The sequence below is a fragment of the Oncorhynchus masou genome, chromosome 9, assembly GCF_036934945.1.
Source record: "Oncorhynchus masou masou isolate Uvic2021 chromosome 9, UVic_Omas_1.1, whole genome shotgun sequence".
NCBI lineage: Eukaryota > Metazoa > Chordata > Actinopteri > Salmoniformes > Salmonidae > Oncorhynchus > Oncorhynchus masou.
The window spans coordinates 29505422-29528684 of record NC_088220.1 but is presented as its reverse complement, the minus strand read 5'-3'; the positions used below and the strand labels follow the sequence as shown (position 1 = coordinate 29528684).

The 23263-nt window shown below is 44.0% G+C and overlaps 1 protein-coding gene across 1 annotated transcript in view; it reads right to left on the bottom strand.

The window, feature by feature from the left end:
* Positions 1-337: 337 nt before the first annotated feature.
* Positions 338-23263, bottom strand: part of LOC135545809 (uncharacterized) — a 33067-nt gene continuing 10141 nt past the window's right edge. Inside the window, exons 2-6 of the mRNA XM_064973709.1 lie at positions 21467-21550; positions 21243-21351; positions 21108-21155; positions 20903-20990; positions 338-7356 (exon numbers count right to left, since the gene is read on the bottom strand). Coding sequence (XP_064829781.1) covers positions 718-7356; positions 20903-20990; positions 21108-21155; positions 21243-21351; positions 21467-21542 — 6960 coding nt within the window. The 5' untranslated portion in view covers positions 21543-21550 and the 3' untranslated portion in view covers positions 338-717. The remainder of the gene's footprint in view (positions 7357-20902; positions 20991-21107; positions 21156-21242; positions 21352-21466; positions 21551-23263) is intronic.

Below are 23263 nucleotides of genomic sequence, written 5' to 3'. Positions count from 1 at the left end.
CGGGTGACCTCTATTGGAGATAAAACATAAAATATTGTCATATAATTAAAAATGCAGTTTATACAAGTTTTATATACATTTTCCTAAATAATTAATGACATGCTGTAGTGTGGTGGACTGACTTGAAAAGTTACCATGGCGACATCTGGATGCCTCGGATGATTAGGTTCTATTAACTAAAGGCTCTGTGTGAGATATCTTTTTACAAACCACTAGTGCTAGGCTTTCCAATACTGTCATCTGCTGTTCAGTTCAACACATGCCACATCCAAGCTGAAAGGAAACTGGTAAATTCAAGCATAGATGTATAATAGGGTAGAAATACGTTTAAAAAAGATTGAGCTTTGCATTTTATTAACATTTCATTGATTTAAACATGATATTTGTACATTTTTAAATTTCCAGACAGAGTAGCTATTTTTGTATAATATAAGGATATAATAACAAGAAGTGATTAATTATGAACAGTGATTAGTTCTGATACTGTAGTTAGGTATTCATAGCTGTGTTTAGTAAGAGATTAACATAAAACCATTGGTCACGTTACATTTGCTTGATATTAAGTGGAGGGAGTTGGTTAGTACTTTATGCCATGTGGTTATATCTTTTGCTCCCCTTGTTTTCGTTCTCCAAACTTATTATGAGGGCGTCGTTCACTCACTTGTCTCCTCTACATCCTCTGAGGTCCTGTCCTGAGTTACTGAATGTCTATCGTTCTCATTCAGTTTCCTTCTCTTCCTCTTCTTCCTCTACTTTAGGTTGAGAAGTTAAGCCCTGGAGAGGTGCGTCCTCTTCTCGCACTTCTATTGTGTCTTTCCCCATTTCAGTAGCTCTATCACTGCTGTCTTTCCCTCCTTGTCCCCTCTTCCTCTTTCTATGGATTACAGGTATAACCAAAATAATGCCATGTAAAACGGCAAGTAGAAGGATTAATGTAACAGTTGCCACGACTCTTTGCATGTTATATCTCAACTCACACTCCTGCATGAGTTCATCTACAGATATTTCACCCTCATTGAGGACCAGCATAAGATGGCCACACTCATGACTGAAGTTGACCCAGTTTCGCAGCTCTATGTCAACAGTAGTGTCGCCGAGTCCATAAAATGTCAGAAACACTCCGTCATGTAGATATGAACAGTCAACAGACTTCTCAGACAGAGAGCGCAGGTACACAATGTCCGTGGCATTATCTGTGGCACAGTTGTCTATGATCACTAAGCCATGGTGGGAAACCATCATGTAAATGTCACTTCCTTCTCCTCCAATCAAGTAATCTCCTCCCACAAGGGACACTAGAATGTCGTTGCCGTCAGAGCCTTTTAGTAGGGCAGGTTCGTAGCCAGACACCAAGATATCTGAGTAGATAGTGCCAATCACATTCTCAACATCCTTCAACACGTCTCCCTCAGCATCTGCCTGACGGCATTCTCCGCTCAGCAGGTTGACGTAAACGCCCTCACCCCTCTCATGATCCCCCTGGTACAGCACAGTGTCTCTCCCTGGGCCCCCGTCCACTAGATCAGCCCCTGGTCCGGGAACGAAGGTGTCAGAGCCTGAGCCGCCCATCATGGTGTCACTCCCTTCCTCTCCATAAAGAGTGTCATCTCCTATGTTCCCAATCAGGATGTCATTGCCCTGACCCCCCAGCAAGGTGTCATGGCCGGCCCCTCCATCCAGTGCATCATCCTTGATGCCACCGAAGAGTACGTTCTCCTGCTCATTACCTGTAATGTAATTGGAGTCATGGGGACAGCCCTGCACAGTGTGAACCAATGATAAATTTGATTGAGAACTCAGATCTATTTGGCAGTCTCCCAGTTTTCCTTTCATTGTCACTTTGTAAGCTTCAATCCAAGGCTTTTGAAAGCTACGCGTTTTGTTTCCAACTGGAGATCTAACCCAAAAATGCACTCCATCAGAGCTCTGGAAGCTAAGGTGTTGGTGTTGTTGCCCTGAATTATAGTTGAGCACTCTGACCTGAATTTTATGCCCCTGTGTACCTGTGCTCACAAGTACATCATGCTTGTCAGACTGAACTGTGAGTTGACCATCACCAAGGAAATCCATCTCAAACAACACAGTATCCATTCTTTCATCCTCTGCAAAGTTTTCAATCATGATGTTGGTTCCATATCCAGTGTTCACTACGTAGGTATCCTCCCCATCTCCTCCCACCATGCTACCACCTCCAGTAAAAGGATCCAGCATGTTATTTTTGTCATTTCCTTCCATGCTGTCGAAACCAGATGAGCCATACATTTCCACCACTGAGGCAAAGTCGCTGTTATTCATCTTCATGATTTCTCCAGTCACCCTATTTCGGAAATCCACAGACTTTGGCAGCTTTAAGGAGCCATCGCAACTGCTGGCATTGGACTCCAGTTGAAATGTTATTCCATCAGCTGATTGGATGTGGAGGTGTTGAGAGTTCCTTGAGTGAAACCAGCCCTTCAATAGGACTTCCTGTGAGCCATTTATGGAGAGATAAATGTCTGGTCCATTACATTTACAATTGATGAAATCATATTTTTCTCTCAGGAAAAGTACATCAGTAGCCAGATCGGGTGAGTGGTTCTCAATGGTTTTCAAGCCTTGACCTGGAGTTACGACATACCAGTCCTCCCCTCCTCGCCCCTGAAGAAAGTCTGCTCCTCGCCCTGGCACAATTGTGTTGCGTTGTACGTTCCCTTTGATGATGTCATTGAAGGCTGAGCCTCGCACCTCTGTGACACTTTGGAAAGCCTCATCCTCCTGCAGATCCACATGTAGAGCAGCTGTGGACTTTCTGTAATCTAGATTCTGACTTATGAGGCATTTGCTCTTAAATGAGTCAATCTGCTCACAGGCTGCCTTGTTCTCAGAGATGCTGAAGGTGACCAGATCCTTTGTGATAACAAGCAAGTGCCTGTCCGCTTCTGAACGGAACCAGTTCATTAAGGTCACATCAGAACTTTGATCAGCAAAAGGCATCAGTTTGAGATGGTTTCCATCCACTTTAACTTTGAATTCATGAAGGTTTGCCTCTATCACCAGTATGTCTGTTTCATTGTCATAGGAGTGATTTTCAATGAATATCTTTGACAGTTTTTTCTCATAAACCATATATATGTCCTCTCCTTCTCCTCCCCTCAGGTGGTCCTGACCCCCTCCACCATCAATCAGATTCTTCTGTCTATTTCCTATTAGTATGTCATTGTAAGGAGACCCCATAATATTAGTAACGCTAAGGAGAAGTGGTTCGGAAGCGTTCACTGTCTGGCCGTGAGTTTTAGACATTCTATTGATACCTCTGGCAATCAGTTGGACAGAGGAAATCACTGTGGTGGAGATGTCGAACAGGACTCCGTCCTCTGACATCATGTTCATGTGGCGATATTCGTCCCCCAAAAACCAGTTCATAATCCTAATGTTATGGTTACCAAGATATCTTAAAGCAATATCATTTCCTGACTTACTGACAGAAATCTGACTGTAGTTAACGCCGAGGAGTAGGACATCTGTTGATTTGAAAGGATCATAGTTATTAATAATCGTGTTTCCTCCATTGACAGGAATGATGAAAGTGTCTTTGCCGCCACACCCCTCCACATAGCTTTTTTGAGGTCCCAAATAGAACACGTCATCACCATTCTTTCCATAAAGCTTGTAGTAATAGCTCAACATGACTTCAATGCCATGGTCGTCATCTGCCTTCTGAACGGCAAAAAAATTATTTGCTTCATTGTTTCCCCAATATGTTCCAAATCTTGTGTCTGACAAAGCCTCATAACCAGAAACGACAGACATAGAGCCAACTTTTATGAATAGGAGTATTTTTATATTTATGTTTTTGTAAGTTAATCTATGTGATTCTCCAATGCCTAGAACAATGTCTTTAGTTCCATGTGTGTCAATAGTCCAACACTTTTTCCCCAAGTTTTCATCACTGGATACAAAATAATCCATGCAGAAGTCAGATGGTCCCTGGTCTGAGAGACAAAAAGTGATACTCCCTCCATTCCAAGAATCCTCACCAGCTGTGAAATCAATGGCCTTTCTCCCATCCTGTACCTCTGCAAAATAATAGTACTTTTGGTGGTCTGAAATTTGTTGAACAAGCCTTCGTCCCTCCTCAATCTCACGATAAGGAACGGTATAAAAAAAGCTGGCCACATCAAGGATAAAGTGTAAAAGTCCTTTCCCAAAGCCAACAAAGAATGCTCTTAGTTTTGCCAAAACTCCAGAATTTGGTGGTAAATGAATGAGTTCAGTCTGAATATCAAGATATACGTCATCAAAGATCATTCGTATGGTATTTAGTGCCAGGTTGATTGGCACAATTAATGGCGCAAGTTCTGGTTGACCGATTTCAAGAAAATCCAAGGCAACTATTGCAGCATCGAAGGTGGCATCAATATACCCCAGTGCATCTTTCCTCTTAAAGTCTTCCACAATATTGTAAATTCCAAAACCAATCCCTATGATTGGCATAACTACCAGGGCACGTTTCACCACAGGGCTTTTGATTAATGTTACCATGGCTCTCATTGCCTTGCGCTCTAAAAGCTGGGGAACTTGTTTTCCAACTGCAGCCAAGGTCATTCCTGTGACTCCATGTACAGTCTGTAACGTGGCTATTGTACCATGTTCAATGTCCCCCTCTTCAAAAGCATGAACAGCTCCTTGCATCCCCAACATGAGTCCCACTGCTCCAATTGCCATCCCTGTGTGCTCCAGGTGCTTCGAAACCTGGTGAGAATGGGTCCCATCTGGAATCTCCAGGCCATGAACTGTCTCCATGTTTTTCCACATTTTCTCTGTGTATAGTTGTCCCTCTGGATGCAACTCCACCTTAAATTCAATTGTTTCCCGGAGATTCTTCTTCGATGTAAGCTGGCATCGAAATTGTCCATCCTCCAGCCTAATACTGCCTTCTTTGACATGTAGTCCCTCCAAGTCCAGCCTGTCACCAAATTCTCTCCTCAACTGATTGTGAATCTGTTCAGCAAACATAGCAGAGGACCTGGCATAATACGAAGAGAGCTTGAGTGAATTCTCTACTTCTGAAGCGGAATGTAGATCTTTCAATGTCACAGAGCCATCATGGGACCCACCCAAAAGTCCAGTGACCTCATTTAGGGATGATTGTTTGCCAATTTCATTTAAGAAATGACTATAATCCCTTATGAATGAATTTTTGGAAATCTCATTCACTAGTGCATACTCATTTGCAAGATTCAAGATCTCATCTTCTACCTTGTTGTTATCCATTTTTTTCCATTTCCACCATTCTTCAAACACATTATTCTCTTTTTCTGTAAGGTCCATAAGATCCTTTTGTAATTCCTCTGGGATCTTACGTTTATTTTTGAATCTGTTTTTTAATTTGCTAGAATCTATGTCTGAGGACGAACCGAAAAATCCTCGCCTACTTGGATCCACCCAAGAACCACCTGCTGCCATTGGATGATTCTCCATGAGGAAACTCAAACCTTTCTCTTTCACATTATTGTCTGTGCTGTGGGCCATATCTAAGGCCATCAGGACAAGAGGAAATGTACGGAAATTTCTGGAGGACTCTGATATTACGGATGCCAAGAAATATGTTCTGCACCATGCCTCCTTCATCATACCTTCTGAGCTTTTAGTGTATTTCCCTTGAAGAGTTTCTGTCACAAAATTAGGATAACTTTCTTTGCCATCTCCTATATTTTCACGGATGGCTGGATAATGTTCTTTGCCAATCTGTTCCTCAACACAACGTTTTATCTCATCTATTCTGTTTTGATTTCCCTTTTCATTGTTGTCAAGCTTTTTCCCCACTGGAAACACATATAAAGATTGGGGGTTTATCTCATAAATCCAGTCATGTAACATCAGGTACGTGGTCTTATCTTCTCCAAGCTTTGCATTGTGATGGATCACACTTAGGATATCCTCACTTGACTTCATTTCATAGCAGTTATCAAGAATACCTTTAATGACATTGTTATCTTCAATCCATGTTTTCTCCTTTATTGTATTTCTTCCGTTTATCATTTGTCTCTCAATATTGCATATCCGAAACTCTTCATTGTCCAAATTTGTCTGTAACTTTTTTGAATTTTTATCACTTTTCATTGGTTCAAAAATGGCCCAGGTTAAGGCTTCAAGTTCATCAGTATATTTTCTACGTGCATAAGATTCAACAAATCTCTTTGGATTGTCTGGCCATGTGTCTCTGTATTTTTTAAAACGTTCTTGAACAGAAGCTTCCCCTAGAAAGTTTCTCTCATTTGAAAAAATCCCTTCCCCCCTGATTCTGAACTGTTCTCTAGTGACGACATTTCCATCTCTGTCTAACATTGCCACCACTTTCTTGCTGTCATCCTTATGTTTTGTTTCCAATCCAGTGGGTGTTATTTCTACAGTTATCTTCTCCCCAGAGTGGCTGACTTGGAGCAAAGAACTCCTTAGGTGTAGTTCTGTCTCAATAGACCTGGTGTGGAGCTCTTTTAACAGGGTGTTCTTGAAGGCTTCATCAGACCCAACTTCACAGGCCACCACACTTGTGGTTTTAATATGGTCACTAGTCCTGGCAGTACGTCCAATGATGTCAGCCACGTCTTTGGCTTTGTACCCTCCAACCCTCATCTCTCCTTCGCTGTCTCGGCTCCCATGGCCTACAAGGACCAGTCTGCTCTCTTCTGACAGTGGCACCGGGTCGCCTTTGATCAGTTTAGGCTGTTGGTTTTCCAGGATGTACACAGAGGTCACAGTGGGATGTTTCTCATATAGAAATTTAGCAGCTTCCCGAACAATGGGGTTATCTTCCAGTATTAGGATGTGCTGTTTATCATACTGTGTGGTGTGATCAATGGGTCTCTTTGGAGCATGGTACTCAGCTGCAGTGTCAGTGTGATCCATGATTTGAAAGATGAGAAGATCTCCCGGGCTGGTAGTTTCCAAGACAGCATTATTGTCATGATACTTAAAAACCCTCATGAAGTCATTATGAAATGAAGAAGTGGTATTGATGTCAAGGGAGAAAACGGATGCTGATCTCAATGATGGTGTCAACATTAGATTTGCTAGTGAGGAACCAGAGTAACCGGACAGAGTATGTCCATCCTCTGAGGCAGTACCAAATATCTTCACAACTGTGCCACTGTTAACGGTTGGGAGACATGAATCATTGTACATACAAGCATCACTGACCATTACTGAATAATGAGGATCTATGCTGTACTCCTCTTCTACTCGCTGACGAGTCCACTCTTCCTTGTCCATTATAAGGAGAAGTTTGTTGCTGTAGGTGTAAGACATTTCAGAAGCAGACAGCAGCAAATCTTGGATCTTTTGTCTATCAATTTCTTCCAGGAACCTTTCAAAATCCTGAGGGAAAAAAACAATAAAAGACAGATTTAATCCGGGATTCGAAAGATTTAACCACTCTAAAATGCATAGACAGAGCAAGGACTGACCATCCATGGATGCGAAGGCTGACCCTCCATGAGATAAAAATGTTTGTTTTCACCATTTTTTGAAACTTCAGTGGGGTCCGAAATGATTGACACCATTGATAGGTAGCCTAGCGGTTAAGAGTGTTGGGCCAGTAACCAAAAGGTTGCTGGTTTGAATCCCTGAGTCAAGTAGGTGAAAAATCTGTGCCTTGAGCACGGCACTTAACCCTAATTGCTCCTGTAGGTCGCTGTGGATAAGAGTGTCTACTAAAATATAAAATGTATAAAGATGAGCAATAATGACTGTACTCAAATGCTGAGCTATATTGTACGCCCAAAAGTAATACTTGTTTTTCTCAAAAAGGTAGGCATCAAAATGATTGCCACCCCGAAAGATTTTTATGAATAAAGTAGTAAAAAGTTTAGTTTTTGGTCCCATATTCCTAGCACGCAATGACTACATCAAGCTTGTGAAACTTGTTGGATGCATTTGATATTCGTTTTGGTTGTTTCAGATTATTTTGTGCCAAATAGAAATTAATGTAAGTAATGTATTGTGTCATTTTGGAGTCACTTTTATTGTAAATAAGAAGTGAATATGTTTCTGAACACTTCTACATTCATGTGGATGCTACCATGATTACGGATCATCCTGAATGAATCATGACATGCTAACCTCCCTGTTATAGGTAATGGTGAGAGGTTAGCATGTCATGGGGGTATGATCTTCAACACTCTGTAACTTTCTCAGTCATCATTGTTCAAGATTCCATCAGGATGATCAGTTTTTGCTCATCTTTATCAAGGTTTTCAATAATTTCGGACACTATGGTTTACAATTGCATTGTTTACAAACAATGGAGTACAGCCAGGCTGAACAAGATAATATTTTGGGTTCTGTTGGGCTACGACAGTTGAACTAAAATGTATTTTTATTTGTTTAACACTTTTTTTGGTTACTACATGATTCCACGTGTGTTATTTCATAGTTTTGATGTCATAGGTGGCTCGTTTCAGCTAGTTGTATCTTGTTCTTGATACTATGTCTTGTTTTGTGGTGGCTTGACTGATTTCATGTCTATGCTAATATGTCAAGAATGTGTTAGCTAGCTAATCAACAACTGTAACGATGTATTTAAGAGACTTCAAGTAATCATTGTGCAAATGTAATCATGTTTTCAGTAAATATTTGCAGACTAAACATAGTTTACGAACCAACTGACATACACTCCTGAGGTGTTGAACTGCTACACCCTCTATAACCACTGTGGTTATTATTTGACCCTCCTGGTCATCTGTGAACATTTGAACATCTTGAAGAACAATCTGACCTAAATGGCCATGTACCTTTTAGGGTGGGGGGCCCCCTGAAGGTCAGTGCCAAAAAGAGTAGAACCATTTCTCCCACTTTTACTCTATGATTTGATGATTAGATGTTCAATGTTTCTTTTGAAAAAAAAATATTTTAATAGGAATAGTTTCACCATATCAAAAGGAGAGCTCTGTTCATGTATCAGGCTTGACCTTAAAATGAGGGACAAACATAAATGAATCAGTCATCACGTGAAATAAATAATAAACTTCAGAAATAACTTTGCCAAAGTTACAAACTAATTTAGGGCTTTACAATGATGATGAAAACATGGATACATTTTTGGGTTAAGTGTGTTAAATCAAATCAGGTGTTGACTTAACCGTGAAATGCTTATTTACAAGCCCTTAATCAGCAATGCATTTCAAGAAAGACTACAAGTAAGTTGGTCCACAATTGTGCAATTGTCTTGTATTTTTCAGAAGCATCCAGCTGCAGATGGAGTATGCTGAAGTCTGCGAATGTCTCAGATGGTATTTTTGCATCTCAGTTGGTATTTGCCTGTTAGATTTGCGAGTTTCTGTGATGTACGTTTGAATGTTATTGCTGAACAAATGAGTTAGCTAGCATGCTCTAAATGTAATGGTCACATTAGCTCACTGCTAATACAGAATTTTTGTTACAGATTCATGCTATCTACACCATCAACAACATCTACCCTTGAACATCTAATTTGCTGTCTCCTATCTACAGTGCCTCCGGAAAGGATTCAGACCCCTTGACTTTTTCAACATTTTGTTACATTACAGCCTTATTCTAAAATTGATTAAATTCTTGTTTTTTCAACAATCTACACACAATACCCCATAATGACAAAGGCAAAACAGGTTTTTAGAAATTTTAGCTAATTTATTACAAATAAAAAACAGAAATATCACATTTACATAAGTATTTAGACCCTTTACTCAGTACTTTGTTGACAGATGTGTGCTTTTTCAAATCATGTCCAATCAATTGAATTTACCACAGGTGGACTCCAATCAAGTTGTAGTAACAGCTCAAGGATGATCAATGTAAACAGGATGCAACTGAGCGCAATTTCAAGTCTCATAGCAAAGGGTCTGAATACGTATGTAAATACGTTATTTCAGTTTTTTATTTTATTCATTTGCATAATGTATAATAACTTGTTTTTGCTTTGTCATTATAGGGTATTGTGTGTAGATTGCAGAGGATTTGTATTTATTTAATCCATTTTAAAATTAGCTGAAAACATAACATTTAGAAATAGTCAAGGGGTCTGAATACTTTCTGAAGGCACTATATTATCATGTTCTTGTATTTTGTCATTGTTGTCATTGTTTATGTCCTACGCCAGGACATGGAAATCGATTCTATCGTAGTCCATGTGGGTTTTAATGGCATTATGAAGGGCAGCTCTGTTGACACACTAATAAAAGACCCATCATATCTGGCCCTGTACCCTCTTTGAATCGTGGCATTGAACACTGTAGTGGGATTCTTTTTCTTCACAACTGGCTAAGTGATTATTGTTGACAATTTCTACACCTTTGGAAACAAAACACGTTTCATAAGGAGGATGGGATCCACCCGCATAATTTGGGTTCCTGGATCCTTTCACAGCATTATATGGCTGTGTTGAGACAATGACTGGGGCTGGCAAAACATTGGATCACTGCTATTCTAACTTCCGTGACGCATATAAGGCCCTGCCCCGCCCTCCTTTCGGAAAAGCTGACCACGACTCCATTTTGTTGATCCCTGCCTACAGACAGAAACTAAAACAAGAAGCTCCCACGCTGAGGTCTGTTCAACGCTGGTCCGACCAATCTGATTCCACACTCCAAGACTGCTTCCATCACGTGGACTGGGATATGTTTCGTATTGCGTCAGACAACAACATTGACGAATACGCTGATTTGGTGTGCGAGTTCATTAGAACGTGCGTTGAAGATGTCGTTCCCATAGCAACGATTAAAACATTCCCAAACCAGAAACCGTGGATTGATGGCAGCATTCGCGTGAAACTGAAAGCACGAACCACTGCTTTTAATCAGGGCAAGGTGACCGGAAACATGACCGAACACAAACAGTGCAGATATTCCCTCCGCAAGGCAATCAAACAAGCTAAGCGTCAGTATAGAGACAAAGTAGAATCTCAATTCAACGGCTCAGACACAAGAGGTATATGGCTCGGTCTACAGTCAATCACGGATTACAAAATGAAAACCAGCCCCGTCACGGACCAGGATGTCTTGCTCCCAGGCAGACTAAATAATCTTTTTGCCCGCTTTGAGGACAATACAGTGCCACTGACACGGCCTGCAACCAAAACATGCGGCCTCTCCTTCACTGCAGCCGAGGTGAGTAAAACATTTAAACGTGTTAACCCTCGCAGGGCTGCAGGCCCCTGCGCGCCCTCAGAGCATGCGCAGACCAGCTGGCTGGTGTGTTTACAGACATATTCAATCAATCCCTATCACACTCTGCTGTTCCCACATGCTTCAAGAGGGCCACCATTGTTCCTGTTCCCAAGAAAGCTAAGGTAACTGAGCTAAACGACTACCGCCCCGTAGCACTCACTTCCGTCATCATGAAGTGCTTTGAGAGACTAGTCAAGGACCATATCACCTCTACCCTACCTGACACCCTAGACCCACTCCAATTTGCTTACCACCCAAATAGGTCCACAGACGATGCAATCTCAACCACAGTGCACACTGCCTTAACCCATCTGGAAAAGAGGAATACCTATGTGAGAATGCTGTTCATCGACTACAGCTCGGCATTTAACACCATAGTACCCTCCAAGCTCGTCATCAAGCTCGAGACCCTGGGTCTCGACCCCGCCCTGTGCAACTGGGTACTGGACTTCCTGACGGGCCGCCCCCAGGTGGTGAGGGTAGGCAACAACATCTCCACCCCGCTGATCCTCAACACTGGGGCCCCACAAGGGTGCGTTCTGAGCCCTCTCCTCTACTCCCTGTTCACCCATGACTGCGTGGCCACGCACGCCTCCAACTCAATCATCAAGTTTGCGGACGACACAACAGTGGTAGGCTTGATTACCAACAACGACGAGATGGCCCACAGGGAGGAGGTGAGGGCCCTCGGAGTGTGGTGTCAGGAAAATAACCTCACACTCAACGTCAACAAAACTAAGGAGATGATTGTGGACTTCAGGAAACAGCACTACGATAGAATCGAAAAACCACATTGATGGAACAGTAGTGGAGAGGGTAGCAAGTTTTAAGTTCCTCGGCATACACATCACAGACAAACTGAATTGGTCCACCCACACAGACAGCATTGTGAAGAAGGCACAGCAGCGCCTATTCAACCTCAGGAGGCTGAAGAAATTCGGCTTGTCACCAAAAGCACTCACAAACTTCTACAGATGCACAATCGAGAGCATCCTGGCGGGCTGTATCACCGCCTGGTACGGCAACTGCTCCGCCCACAACCGTAAGGCTCTCCAGAGGGTAGTGAGGTCTGCACAACGCATCACTGGGGGCAAACTACCTGCCCTCCAGGACACCTACACCACCCGAGCCACTGCCTGTTCACCCCGCTATCATCCAGAAGGCGAGGTCAGTACAGTGCATCAAAGCTGGGTGCATCAAAGCTGGGACCGAGAGACTGAAAAACAGCTTCTATCTCACGGCCATCAGACTGTTAAACAGCCACCACTAACATTGAGTGGCTGCTGCCAACACACTGACTCAACTCCAGCCACTTTAATAATGGGAATTGATGGGAAATTATGTAAAATATATCACTAGCCACTTTAAACAATGCTACCTAATATAATGTTTACATACCCTACATTATTCATCTCATATGTATACGTATATACTGTACTCTATATCATCTACTGCATCTTTATGTAATACATGTATCACTAGCCACTTTCACTATGCCACTTTGTTTACATACTCATCTCATCACCACTGTTTACATACTCATCTCACCATCACTCATTCATATATCTTTATGTACATATTCTTTATCCCCTTACACTTGTGTGTATAAGACAGTAGTTTTGGAATTGTTAGTTAGATTACTTGCTGGTTATTACTGCATTGTCGGAACTAGAAGCACAAGCATTTCGCTACACTCAATTTGACATCTGCTAACCATGTGTATGTGACAAATAAAATTTGATTTGATTTGATTTATCAATGACCCAAGCCCAGCTCAGCTAATCTCTACCATTGTGTCGCCGAGTTGTCATAATGCTTCAGCAAATGTATATTAAACCAGGGGCCTTGTTAGACACAATATAAATAACCTAATTTATGTTCCTCTAACTGCCATGAATGCTTCTGCTGATCCTACAGCTATTGTATACAGGTATCATGTGCCTATGAACCAGAGTTATACTGATAACACTGAGCCAGTGTGCACTAGGAGGAAGTCCACTGTGTGCAGCTCACCCTGCACCAACATAAATAACATGAGCATTTCAACTTCTGCTAAGCTTCCAAGTAAAGTAATGAAAACAATCAAGCATTCCAGAAAGGTGCTAAAAAAAAGCCCACGTTAACATATGAATCTTAAGAAACATGGTTCATGAAATTAATAACTTGCTATTTCATCAAGCTGCCCACTCAAGAAAAAGCTTCAAACTGTAACCAGTGCCTGCAATCTGGTTCAGGTTATCAGTCAACCTACCAGGGTATTGATCACATGTATTGAACACATCCTTACTAATGCTGCAGAAATTTGCCTGAAAGCAGTATCCAGATCCATCAGATGTAATGATCACAATATAGTAGCCCTCTAGAAAAAACAAAGTTCCAACAGCTGGGCCTAATATAGTAAGAGTTCCTACAACACATTTTGTAGTGATTCCTATGTTGTTGATGTAAAGTATATTTGTTGGCTCGTGGTGTCTAATGAGGAACACCAGACGCTGCACTTGAAACATTCATGAAATTGCCGATTCTAGTTCCTAATAAGCAGCACCCATTAAGAAAATGACTGTAAAAACGGTTAAATCTTTGTGGATTGATGAGGAATTGAAAAATGTTATGGTTGAAAGGGATGAGACAAAAGAAATGGCAAATAAGTTGGGTGTATTTCTGTGTGTAATAAAGCCCTTTTGGGGGGAAAAACTAATTCAGATTGGTTGGGCCTGGCTCCCCAGTGGGTGGGCCTGGCTCCCCAATGGGAGGGCCTATGCCCTCCCAGGCTCACCCATGGCTGCTCCCCTGCACAGTCATGTGAAATCCATAGATTAGGGCTTAATTGATTTATTTCAAATGACTGACTTCCTTCTATGAACTGTAAACTAAGGACCCTGGGACTAAACACCTCCCTCTGCAATTGGATACTGGACTTCCTGACAGGCCGGTCCCAGGTGGTAAGGGTAGGCAACAACTACAGACCCGGGTTCGATCCCAGGTTGTGTCATAGCCAGCCGTGACCAAGAGACCCATGAGGCAGCGCACAATTTGCCCAGCATCGTCTGGGTTGGAGCAGAGTTTGGCTGGCGGGGATTTTCTTGTCCCATCGTGCTTTAGTGACTCCTTGTAGTGGGCCTGGCGCCTGCAAGCTGACTTCACTCACCAGCTGGATAGTGTTTCCTCTGACCCATTAGTGCGGCTGGCTTCTGAGTTAAGTGAGCAGTGTGTCAAGAAGAAGTACGGCTTGGCGGGGTCATGTTTTGGAGGATGCTTGGCTCTCGACCTTCGCCTCTCCCTAGTCCGTAGGGAAGTTGCAGCGATGGGACAAGACTGTACCTACCATTTGGATTTCACGAAATTGGGGAGAAAAAGGTGAAAAAGTACAAATAAATAAATGGTAGGCAACAACATATCTGCCATGCTGATCTTCAACACTTCGGAGGAAGTCGTGACAGTACCCCCCCTCCCCCTTGACGCACGGCTCCAGCAGCGGGGACGACCCGGTGGGCAAGGCGCAGGGCGATCCGGACGAAGATGGTGGAACTGCTGCAGCATTGAAGGGTCCAACACGTCCGCGACCGGAACCCAGCACCTCTCCTCCGGACCGTACCCCTCCCACTCCACGAGATACTGAAGGCCCCTCTACCGGCGCCTCGAATCCAGTATGGTGAGAACAGAGTACGCCGGGGCCACCCCGATGTCCAGAGGGGGCAGAGGAACCTCCCGCACCTCAGACTCCTGGAGCGGACCAGCCACCACTGGCCTGAGGAGACACATGGAATGAGGGGTTAATAAGGTAATCAGTTGGGAGTTGTAACCTATAACAAACCTCGTTCACTCTCCTCAGGACTTGCCCCACAAACTGCGGACCCAGCTTCCAGCAGGGCAGGCGAAGGGGAAGGTTTCGGGTTGAGAGCCAGACCCGGTCCCCCGTTGCGAACACCAGGGCCTCACTGCGAACACCGGGGCCTAACTGCGGTGGCGATCTGCATTCGGCTTTGGGCGCATCACAGCCTGCTGAAGGTGAACACGGACAGCCTCCCATGTCTCCTCCGCATGCCTGAACCAGCCGTCCACTGCAGGAACCTCGGTCTGACTCTGATGCCAAGGCTTGTACCCCAGTACGCACTGGAAGGGAGAGAGGTTAGTGGAGGAGTGGCGAAGCGAGTTCTGTGCCATCTCAGCCCAGCGCACGAACGCCACCCACTCCCCCGGCCGGTCCTGGCAATAGGACCGCCAAAACCTGCTCACATCCTGGTTTACTCTCTCCACCTGCCCATTACTCTCGGGGTGAAACCCTGAAGTAAGGCTGATCAATACCCCCAGACGTTCCATGAACGCCTTCTAGACCCTAGACGTGAACTGCGGATCCCGATCAGACACTATATCCTCAGGCACACCGTAGTGCCGGAAGACGTGCGTTAACAAGGCCTCCACAGTTTGTAGGGCCGTAGGGAGACTGGGCATAGGGAGGAGATGACAGGACTTAGAGAAACGATCCACAATGACCAGGATCGCAGTGTTACCCTGTGAGAGTGGAAGATCGGTCAGAAAATCCACCGACAGGAGTGACCAAGGCCCTTGTGGAACAGGTAAGGGTGTAGCTTACCTCTGGGCAGGTGCCTAGGAGTTTTACACTGGGCGCACACCGAAAAGGAGGAAACATAATCCCTCACGTCCTTAGCCAAGGTAAGCCACCAGTACCTCCTGCACAAACAGCGCACTGTCCCACCGATCCCAGGATTACCAGAGGAGAGTGATGTGTGGGTCCAATAGATCAACCGGTCACGAACAGCATACGGGACATACAGACACCTAGCGGGACACTGGACGGGAGCGGGCTCTGCACGTAAAGCCTGCTCAACGTCCGTGTCCAGCTCCCACACGACCGGTGCCACCAGGCAGGAGGCGGGGAGTATGGGAGTGGGCCGCTCCTCTGTGTCATACAGCCGAGACAATGCGTCTGCCTTCCCGTTCTGTGAGCCTGGTCTGTAGGAAAGGGTAAATACAAAACGGGTGAAAAACATGGCCCACCTTGCCTGGTGAAGGTTCAGTCTCCTCGCCACCCAGATGCATTCCAGATTACGGTGGTCAGTCCAGATGAGAAGAGGGTGTCTTGCCCCCTCAAGCCAATGTCTCCACGCCTTCAGTGCCTTGACGACAGCCAACAACTCCCGGTCCCCCACATCATAGTTTTGCTCTGCCGGGCTGAGCTTCTTCGAGAAGAAGACACAAGGGTGGAGCTTCGGTGGCGTACCCGAGCGCTGAGAGAGCACAGCTCCTATCACAGCCTCGGATGCGTCCACCTCCACTATGAACGCCAAAGAGGGATCCGTATGGGCCAGTACGGGAGCCGAGGTAAACAAAGACCTCAGGTGACTGAAAGCTCTGTCCACCTCAGCTGTCCACTGCAAGCGCACCAGGCCCCCCTTCAGCAGTGAAGTAATGGGAGCCGCTACCTGACCAAAACCCAGGATAACCCTCCAGTAGTAGTTGGCAAAACCTAAGAATCGCTGCACCTCCTTCACCGTGGTGGGAGTCGGCCAATTACACACGGCTGAAATGCGGTCACTCTCCATCTCCACCCCTGAGGTGGAAATGTCATACCCTAGGAAGGAGACGGAAGAACAGGCATTTCTCAGCCTCTACATACAGGTCATGCTCCAACAGGCGACTAAGCACTCTGCGCACCAGGGACACATGCTCAGCACGTGCAGCGGAGTATATCAAAATGTCATCAATATACACCACACCACTATATACACCCTGAAAATCTCGTCTACAAAGGCTTGGAAGACTGATGGCGCATTCATCAACCCATACGGCATGACGAGATACTCATAGTGCCCTGAGGTGGTATTGAAAGCCGTCTCCCACGCGTCTTCCTCCCGGATATGCACCAGCGCTCCTGAGATCTAGTTTGGTGAAGAAGCGCGCCCGTGCATTGACTCAATCACTGTGGATATGAGCGGTAGCGGGTAACTATACTTCACAGTGATCTGGTTCAGACCCCGATAGTCAATACACGGGTGCAGACCTCCCTCCTTCTTCTTCACAAAAAAGAAACTTGAGGAGGCGCGTGAAGTGGAGGACCGAATGTACCCCTGGCGCAGGGATTCGGAGACATGTGTTTCCATAGCCTCCATCTCCGCCTGTGAGAGGGGATACACGTGACTCCTGGGAAGTGCAGCGTCTACCAGGAGACTTATCGCACAATCGCCCTGTCGATGGGGTGGTAATTGAGTCGCCTTCTTTTTAGATAAGGCGAGAGCCAACCCGGCATATTCAGGAAGAATGCGCACGGTGGAGACCTGGTCTGGACTCTCTACCGTAGTAGCACCAACGGAAATCCCTAAACACCTCCCTGAGCACTCTCGTGACCACCCCGTGAGAGTCTTCTGTGGCCAAGAAACAGTGAGGTTATGACAAGCTAACCAGGGTAGGCCTAGCACCATGGGAAATGCAGGAGAGTCAATAAGGAAGAGACTAATTATCTCCTTGTGACCCCCTTGCGTCACCATGCCCAGAGGAGAGGTGACCTCCCAAATCAACCCTGACCCTAATGGTCAACTATCTAATGCGTGAACAGGGAAGGGCACAGCCACAGGAACAATGGGGATCCCTAAACTATGGGCGAACGCTCTATCAATATTATTCTCAGCCGTGCCTGAATAGACGAGCACCTTATGCTGGGAATGCGGAGAAAACTCAGGGAAAGTGACATGCACAAACATATGTACAACAGAGGGCTCTGGGTGAGAATGGTGCCGGCTCACCTGGGGTGACGCCAGAGCGCCCTGCCTGCTGCCTCGATACCTAGAGGAACCAACCCGGCACCGACCGGCAGTGTGACCTCTGCGGCCACAGATGGTGCACGAGCTGGAACCCCCTCCGGTGTCCCTGCGCACCGCCTCTCCCAGATCCATGGGTATTGGAGAGGGGGTGCGTGGGGATGGAAATAACAGACCCCGATCTGAATGTCCGCGGGTAGCCAGCAGGTTGTCCAGCAGGATGGACAGGTCCACCAGCTGGTCGAACGTGAGGGTGGTGTCTCTGCAGGCCAACACCCGACGGACGTCCTCTCGCAGACTGCAATGATAATGGTTGATCAGGGCCCTGTCGCTCCATCCCGCGCCGGCAGCCAGGGTCCGAAACTCCAGGGCGAACTCCTGGGCGCTCCTCGTCCCCTGTCTCAGATGGAAGAGGCGCTCACCCGCCTCTCTACCCTCGGGGAAGGGAGAGATGAATCCCACTGGAACCAGGAGAAGGAAGGGTCGCGTAGTGGAGACCCTGCTTGTGCAGGTGAAGGTGCTGGGAGAACTCCCTGTCTCTCCCAGCGGTCCATTGTCTGGACAACGCGGGTCATGGCGGTGCCAAGATGGTGGAGCATTGCTGCGTGCTCCCGGGCGCGCTCCTCCACCTCTATACCCGGGCTACCTGCTCCTGATGATTCCATAAGTTTGGTCCGGTATTCTGTAATGTGTGCGTACTGGCAGCAGAGAAGTCAAGCACAGGAGAGCAAAGACTATGTTACAACGGTGCAGTTTAATAATAAAATCACAGAGAACAAACACAAATAAATAAATACAATGGGACAAAACCCTTCGCACGCCAGACATAACGTGCACAAACTCTTACAATCAACAATGCCGGACAAGGACATGTGGGGAACAGAGGGTAAATACACAGCATGTAATTGATGGGATTGAAACCAGGCGTGATGGAAGACAAGACAAAACAAATGGAAAATTAAAGGTGGATCGGCAATGGCTAGAAGACCGGTGACATCGACCGCCGAACGTCGCCCGAACAAGGAGACGGACCGACTTCGGAGGAAGTCGAGACACACCAACAAACTATGATGGTCCAAACACACCAAGAAAGTCGTGAAGAGGGCAAGACAAAACCTATTCCCCCTCAGGAGATTTGGCAATGGGTCCTCAGATCCTCAAACGTTCTACTGCTGCACCATCAAGAGCATCCTGACTGGTTGCATCACAGCCTGGTATGGCAGCTGCCCGGCATCCGACCGCAAGACACTACTGAGGGTAGTGAGTACGAACCAGTACATCACTGGGGCCAAGATTCCTGTCATCCATCTATACCAGGCAATATCAGAGGAAGGGCCTAAAATTTGCCACCGATGCGGTGCTGGAGTGCCAAGTCTATGTCCAAAAGGCTCCTTAACAGCTTCCACCTCCAAGCCAACAGCTGAACAGCTAATCAAATAGCTACCCGGACACATATGCATTCACCATTTTTTTACACCACTGCTACTCACTGTTTATTATCTATAGATTTTTATTTTACCTTTATTTTACTAGGCAAGTCAGTTAAGAACAAATTATTATTTTCAATGACGGCCTAGGAACAGTGGGTTAACTGCCTGTTCAGGGGCAGAACGACAGATTTGTACCTTGTCAGCTCGGGGATTCGAACTTGCAACCTTTCGATTACTAGTCCAACGCTCTAACCACTAGGCTACCCTGCCAGCCCAAATAGTCATTTTACCCCTACCTACATGTACATATTACCTCAATTCCCTCAATTAACCTGTACCCCCATTTTCTTAACTCTTATTTTTCTTAAAACTGCATTGTTGGTTAAGGGCTTGTAAGGGTTAAGGGCTTGCATTTCACAGTAAGGTCTACACCTGTTGTATGCGGAACATGTGACAAATAACATTTGATTTGATTTCAACTCAGTAAAATCTTCATTATTATATTATTATTTTATTATTATAAATTATATTATTGCATGTTGCATTTAAATTTATGTTCAGTATACACAGTGCATTCGTAGAGTATTCAGACCCCTTGTCTATTTCCACTTTTTGTTACATTACAGCCTTGTTCTAAAATGGATTAAATCAAATGTTTTCCTATAACTAGCCATTGCTAGAATATTGACACAGATAGAACAATGAGCCAGATATTTTGCCAGATGTAATGTGAAGCATCCTATTGGTGTTTCCACTCACTACCAAATATGGTGATGAGAGGAAGCCCAGTGGCCTGCAGTGGAAGAAGATGGAGCGAGATGGATTTTGGCCAACATTCTGAACATTTTCTCAACGCCTAAACATTTGATCTCCATACAGTTTTCTGTTACCAAAACTAGAATCTGTGGCAAATGGAGTGGACTGCATTTTGTAGACTTTGGGTAAGGGCGAATTGAGCTATTGCACACGTGCACTTCACAGAGTAGGTGTTCCCTAACGGAAATATGCAAATAAATGCTAGAACAAGCCAATAGGATCTCACTAGCTTGTGCTTGGCTCAAGACCTGACGCTGATTCCACGGTAACATATCCAGATTTTGTATTTACACTCATGATTGCATCTAAAGGAAGATAGTTCCTACATGATAGAATTCTGATCTTGAGTCCTTTCTTTCACCCTGTGAACCCCGTTCATTGCTGCATATATTATTACATATTTTTTCTATGGTTACAGTAATCAAAGATTGAATTGCATTAATCAGATCTAATGATTTACCGGTGGGATGCTGCTATGATTTGCGGTGGGGTAATGCTATATTGACTAGCCTATATATTATTCATTTGAAAATCCAAAAATGGATATAACCTACCAATCCCAGTTTGCACATTTAAATTAAATGACTGGAATAAATATGAATAAAGATATGCTACTGTAACTGTACATGTCTGAACTAAAATTACAATTATAGCTCATAAATAACTGTTCATACATGCAGCTTAACAGACACTTTCTTACCTGGTCCATTTGAATGACGCATGTTGTAAAATTGTCACATCCCCTAAGACCATCAAATAAAGCCATGGGCTTTTTCTCCACATATGCCCTGAGGAAATACAATAGATTGGTACTACCTAAATCATTTGCTGTTATGTGATTCCTCTTTCAATCGTCTGTACTGGGCAATAATACATTTTGTCACTTCTCTGAGTGGATATGTTACCTGTAATTGCTGAATCTCTTTGTCCTGGTCCCGTGCATTGTTATCTCTCTAAACAGAGATAAACAATATTAAACATCTCATTCAACAATGGCTAAGAGAGGTTTGACAGAGATATCAAGGCTGAATTAAACCCACCTGGTGTCTGCTCCTGTGGTCCTACGTGTCATTTGATCAGGTAATCCTTTCAATCTGTGCAGCGCAGCCACATCAGACCTCAACTCGTCCCAGTCTTTGTCCTCAAGTTCTACGGAAAGAAGTTCATATTGTTATTTTACACATTCTTTAAAAATATGGAATAGAAAAACTACACTAAATGATACCCACTTTTAAACTTGAATTGTGAAAACAGCACTTCTTACCAAACTCTTTTGTTAGTCCAAGGAGACACACAAGGAGAATGACCCTCAGTGCACCTTGAAATCCTTGTCCCGCCATTACAACTCCTGCCAAAACATTTGATAGTGAAACATACAGGTAAAATACACTCTTAGAAAAAAGGATTCTAAAAGGGTTCTTCCACTGTCTCCATAGAACCCTTTTTGGTTCCAGATAGAACTCTTTTGGGTTCCAGATAGAACCCTCAGTGGAAAGTGTTCTGCATAGAACCCCAAAATGTTCTACCTGGAACCAAAATGCGCTTTTTAAAGGGTTTTCCTATGGGGACAGCCAAGAACCCTTTTAGGTTCTAGATAGCACTTTTTTTCCTTCAAGACTGAAGGCAGTGGGATCACAATTTGTTAATCTGAAATAAATCATTTTCACTGTAGCCCACAGACATCCCTTCGAACGTTGGTTTCACTTTTGGTTTATGTGGGAAATCCCCCAAAACAGGAAATAACACATTGGCTCTGAAGTGTGAATAACATCTGAAACACAAGTCCAGTCCCATCACATACACCACCTTTCTGTCTTTGTCTTCAGCTATGGTTGCAGTCAAATGATAAAGTTCAACAAAACGTTTGGGTTACGGATGTAACCTTGTTTCTCTCAGTAGAATGACAAGTTGCCGAACGACCTATGGGAACTCCTTCCCCTTCTTGCGACCTGATTGAGATGCTTAATATCAAAGATGTTTACAGTCATCAGAAGTTCCCATAGGTCGTCTGGCGACCAGTTACGAAAACGAAAGAGAACCCTTATTTTTGAATATGAAAAGAAAACAATTGAGTAATACTATCCATAATATCAATGTTATATTTGTTCAGCTTTTACTCAAAAAAAGCTATGAAAGAAAATGGAAAACTGCCTATGCCAATCAACAACAGCCTATGTATAAGAAAATACCATATACAGTTACATTTTCAGTAAACGATCAGTCAAGTAAACCAGTCTCTATTATTATAATTTTATCTCATATGGTCACTAAATTGTTATTTAGGAATATGGTCGTAGCATATTGCTTAAATCCCTTTCTTACTGCACCCCTTTGTTTTGAATGAAACCTTCCATACATGTTTGTCCATAGTCGAAGTGGCCAGAAATATACTTTTTGGACCTGAATGCCAAGACATTCAGGTTATAGTGGTGTTCAAAGTTTAGCTATTTTTCAGTTTTGACTAGGTGATATACAGCTACAATTTATGCACAGTTGTGGAAAAAGTACCCAATTGTCATACTTGAGTAAAAGTAAAGACACCTTAATAGAAAATGACTCAAGTAAAAGTAAAAGTCACCCAGTAAAATACTACTTGAGTAAAAGTCAAAGTATTTGGTTTTAAATATACTTTAGTATCAAAAGTAAATGTAATTGCTAAAATATACTTTGTATCAAAAGTAAAAGTATAAATAATTTCAAATTCCTTATATTAAGCAAACCAGAAGGCACCAGTTTCTTGTTTTTAAAATATATGGATAGCCAGGGGCACATTCCAACACCAAGACATAATTTTCAAATGAAACATGTGTGTTTAGTGAGTCCGCCAGATCAGAAGCAGTAGGGATGACCAGGGATGTTTTCTTGATAAATGCGTGAATTTGACTATTTTTCTGTCCTGCTAAGCATTCAAAATGTAACAGGTACCTTTGGGTGTCAAAAATGTATGGAGTAAAAAGTACATTATTTTCATTAGGACTGTAGTGAAGTAAGAGTAAAAGTTGTAAAAAATTATAAATAGTAAAGTGCAGATACCCCAAAAAACGACTTACGTAGGTATGTA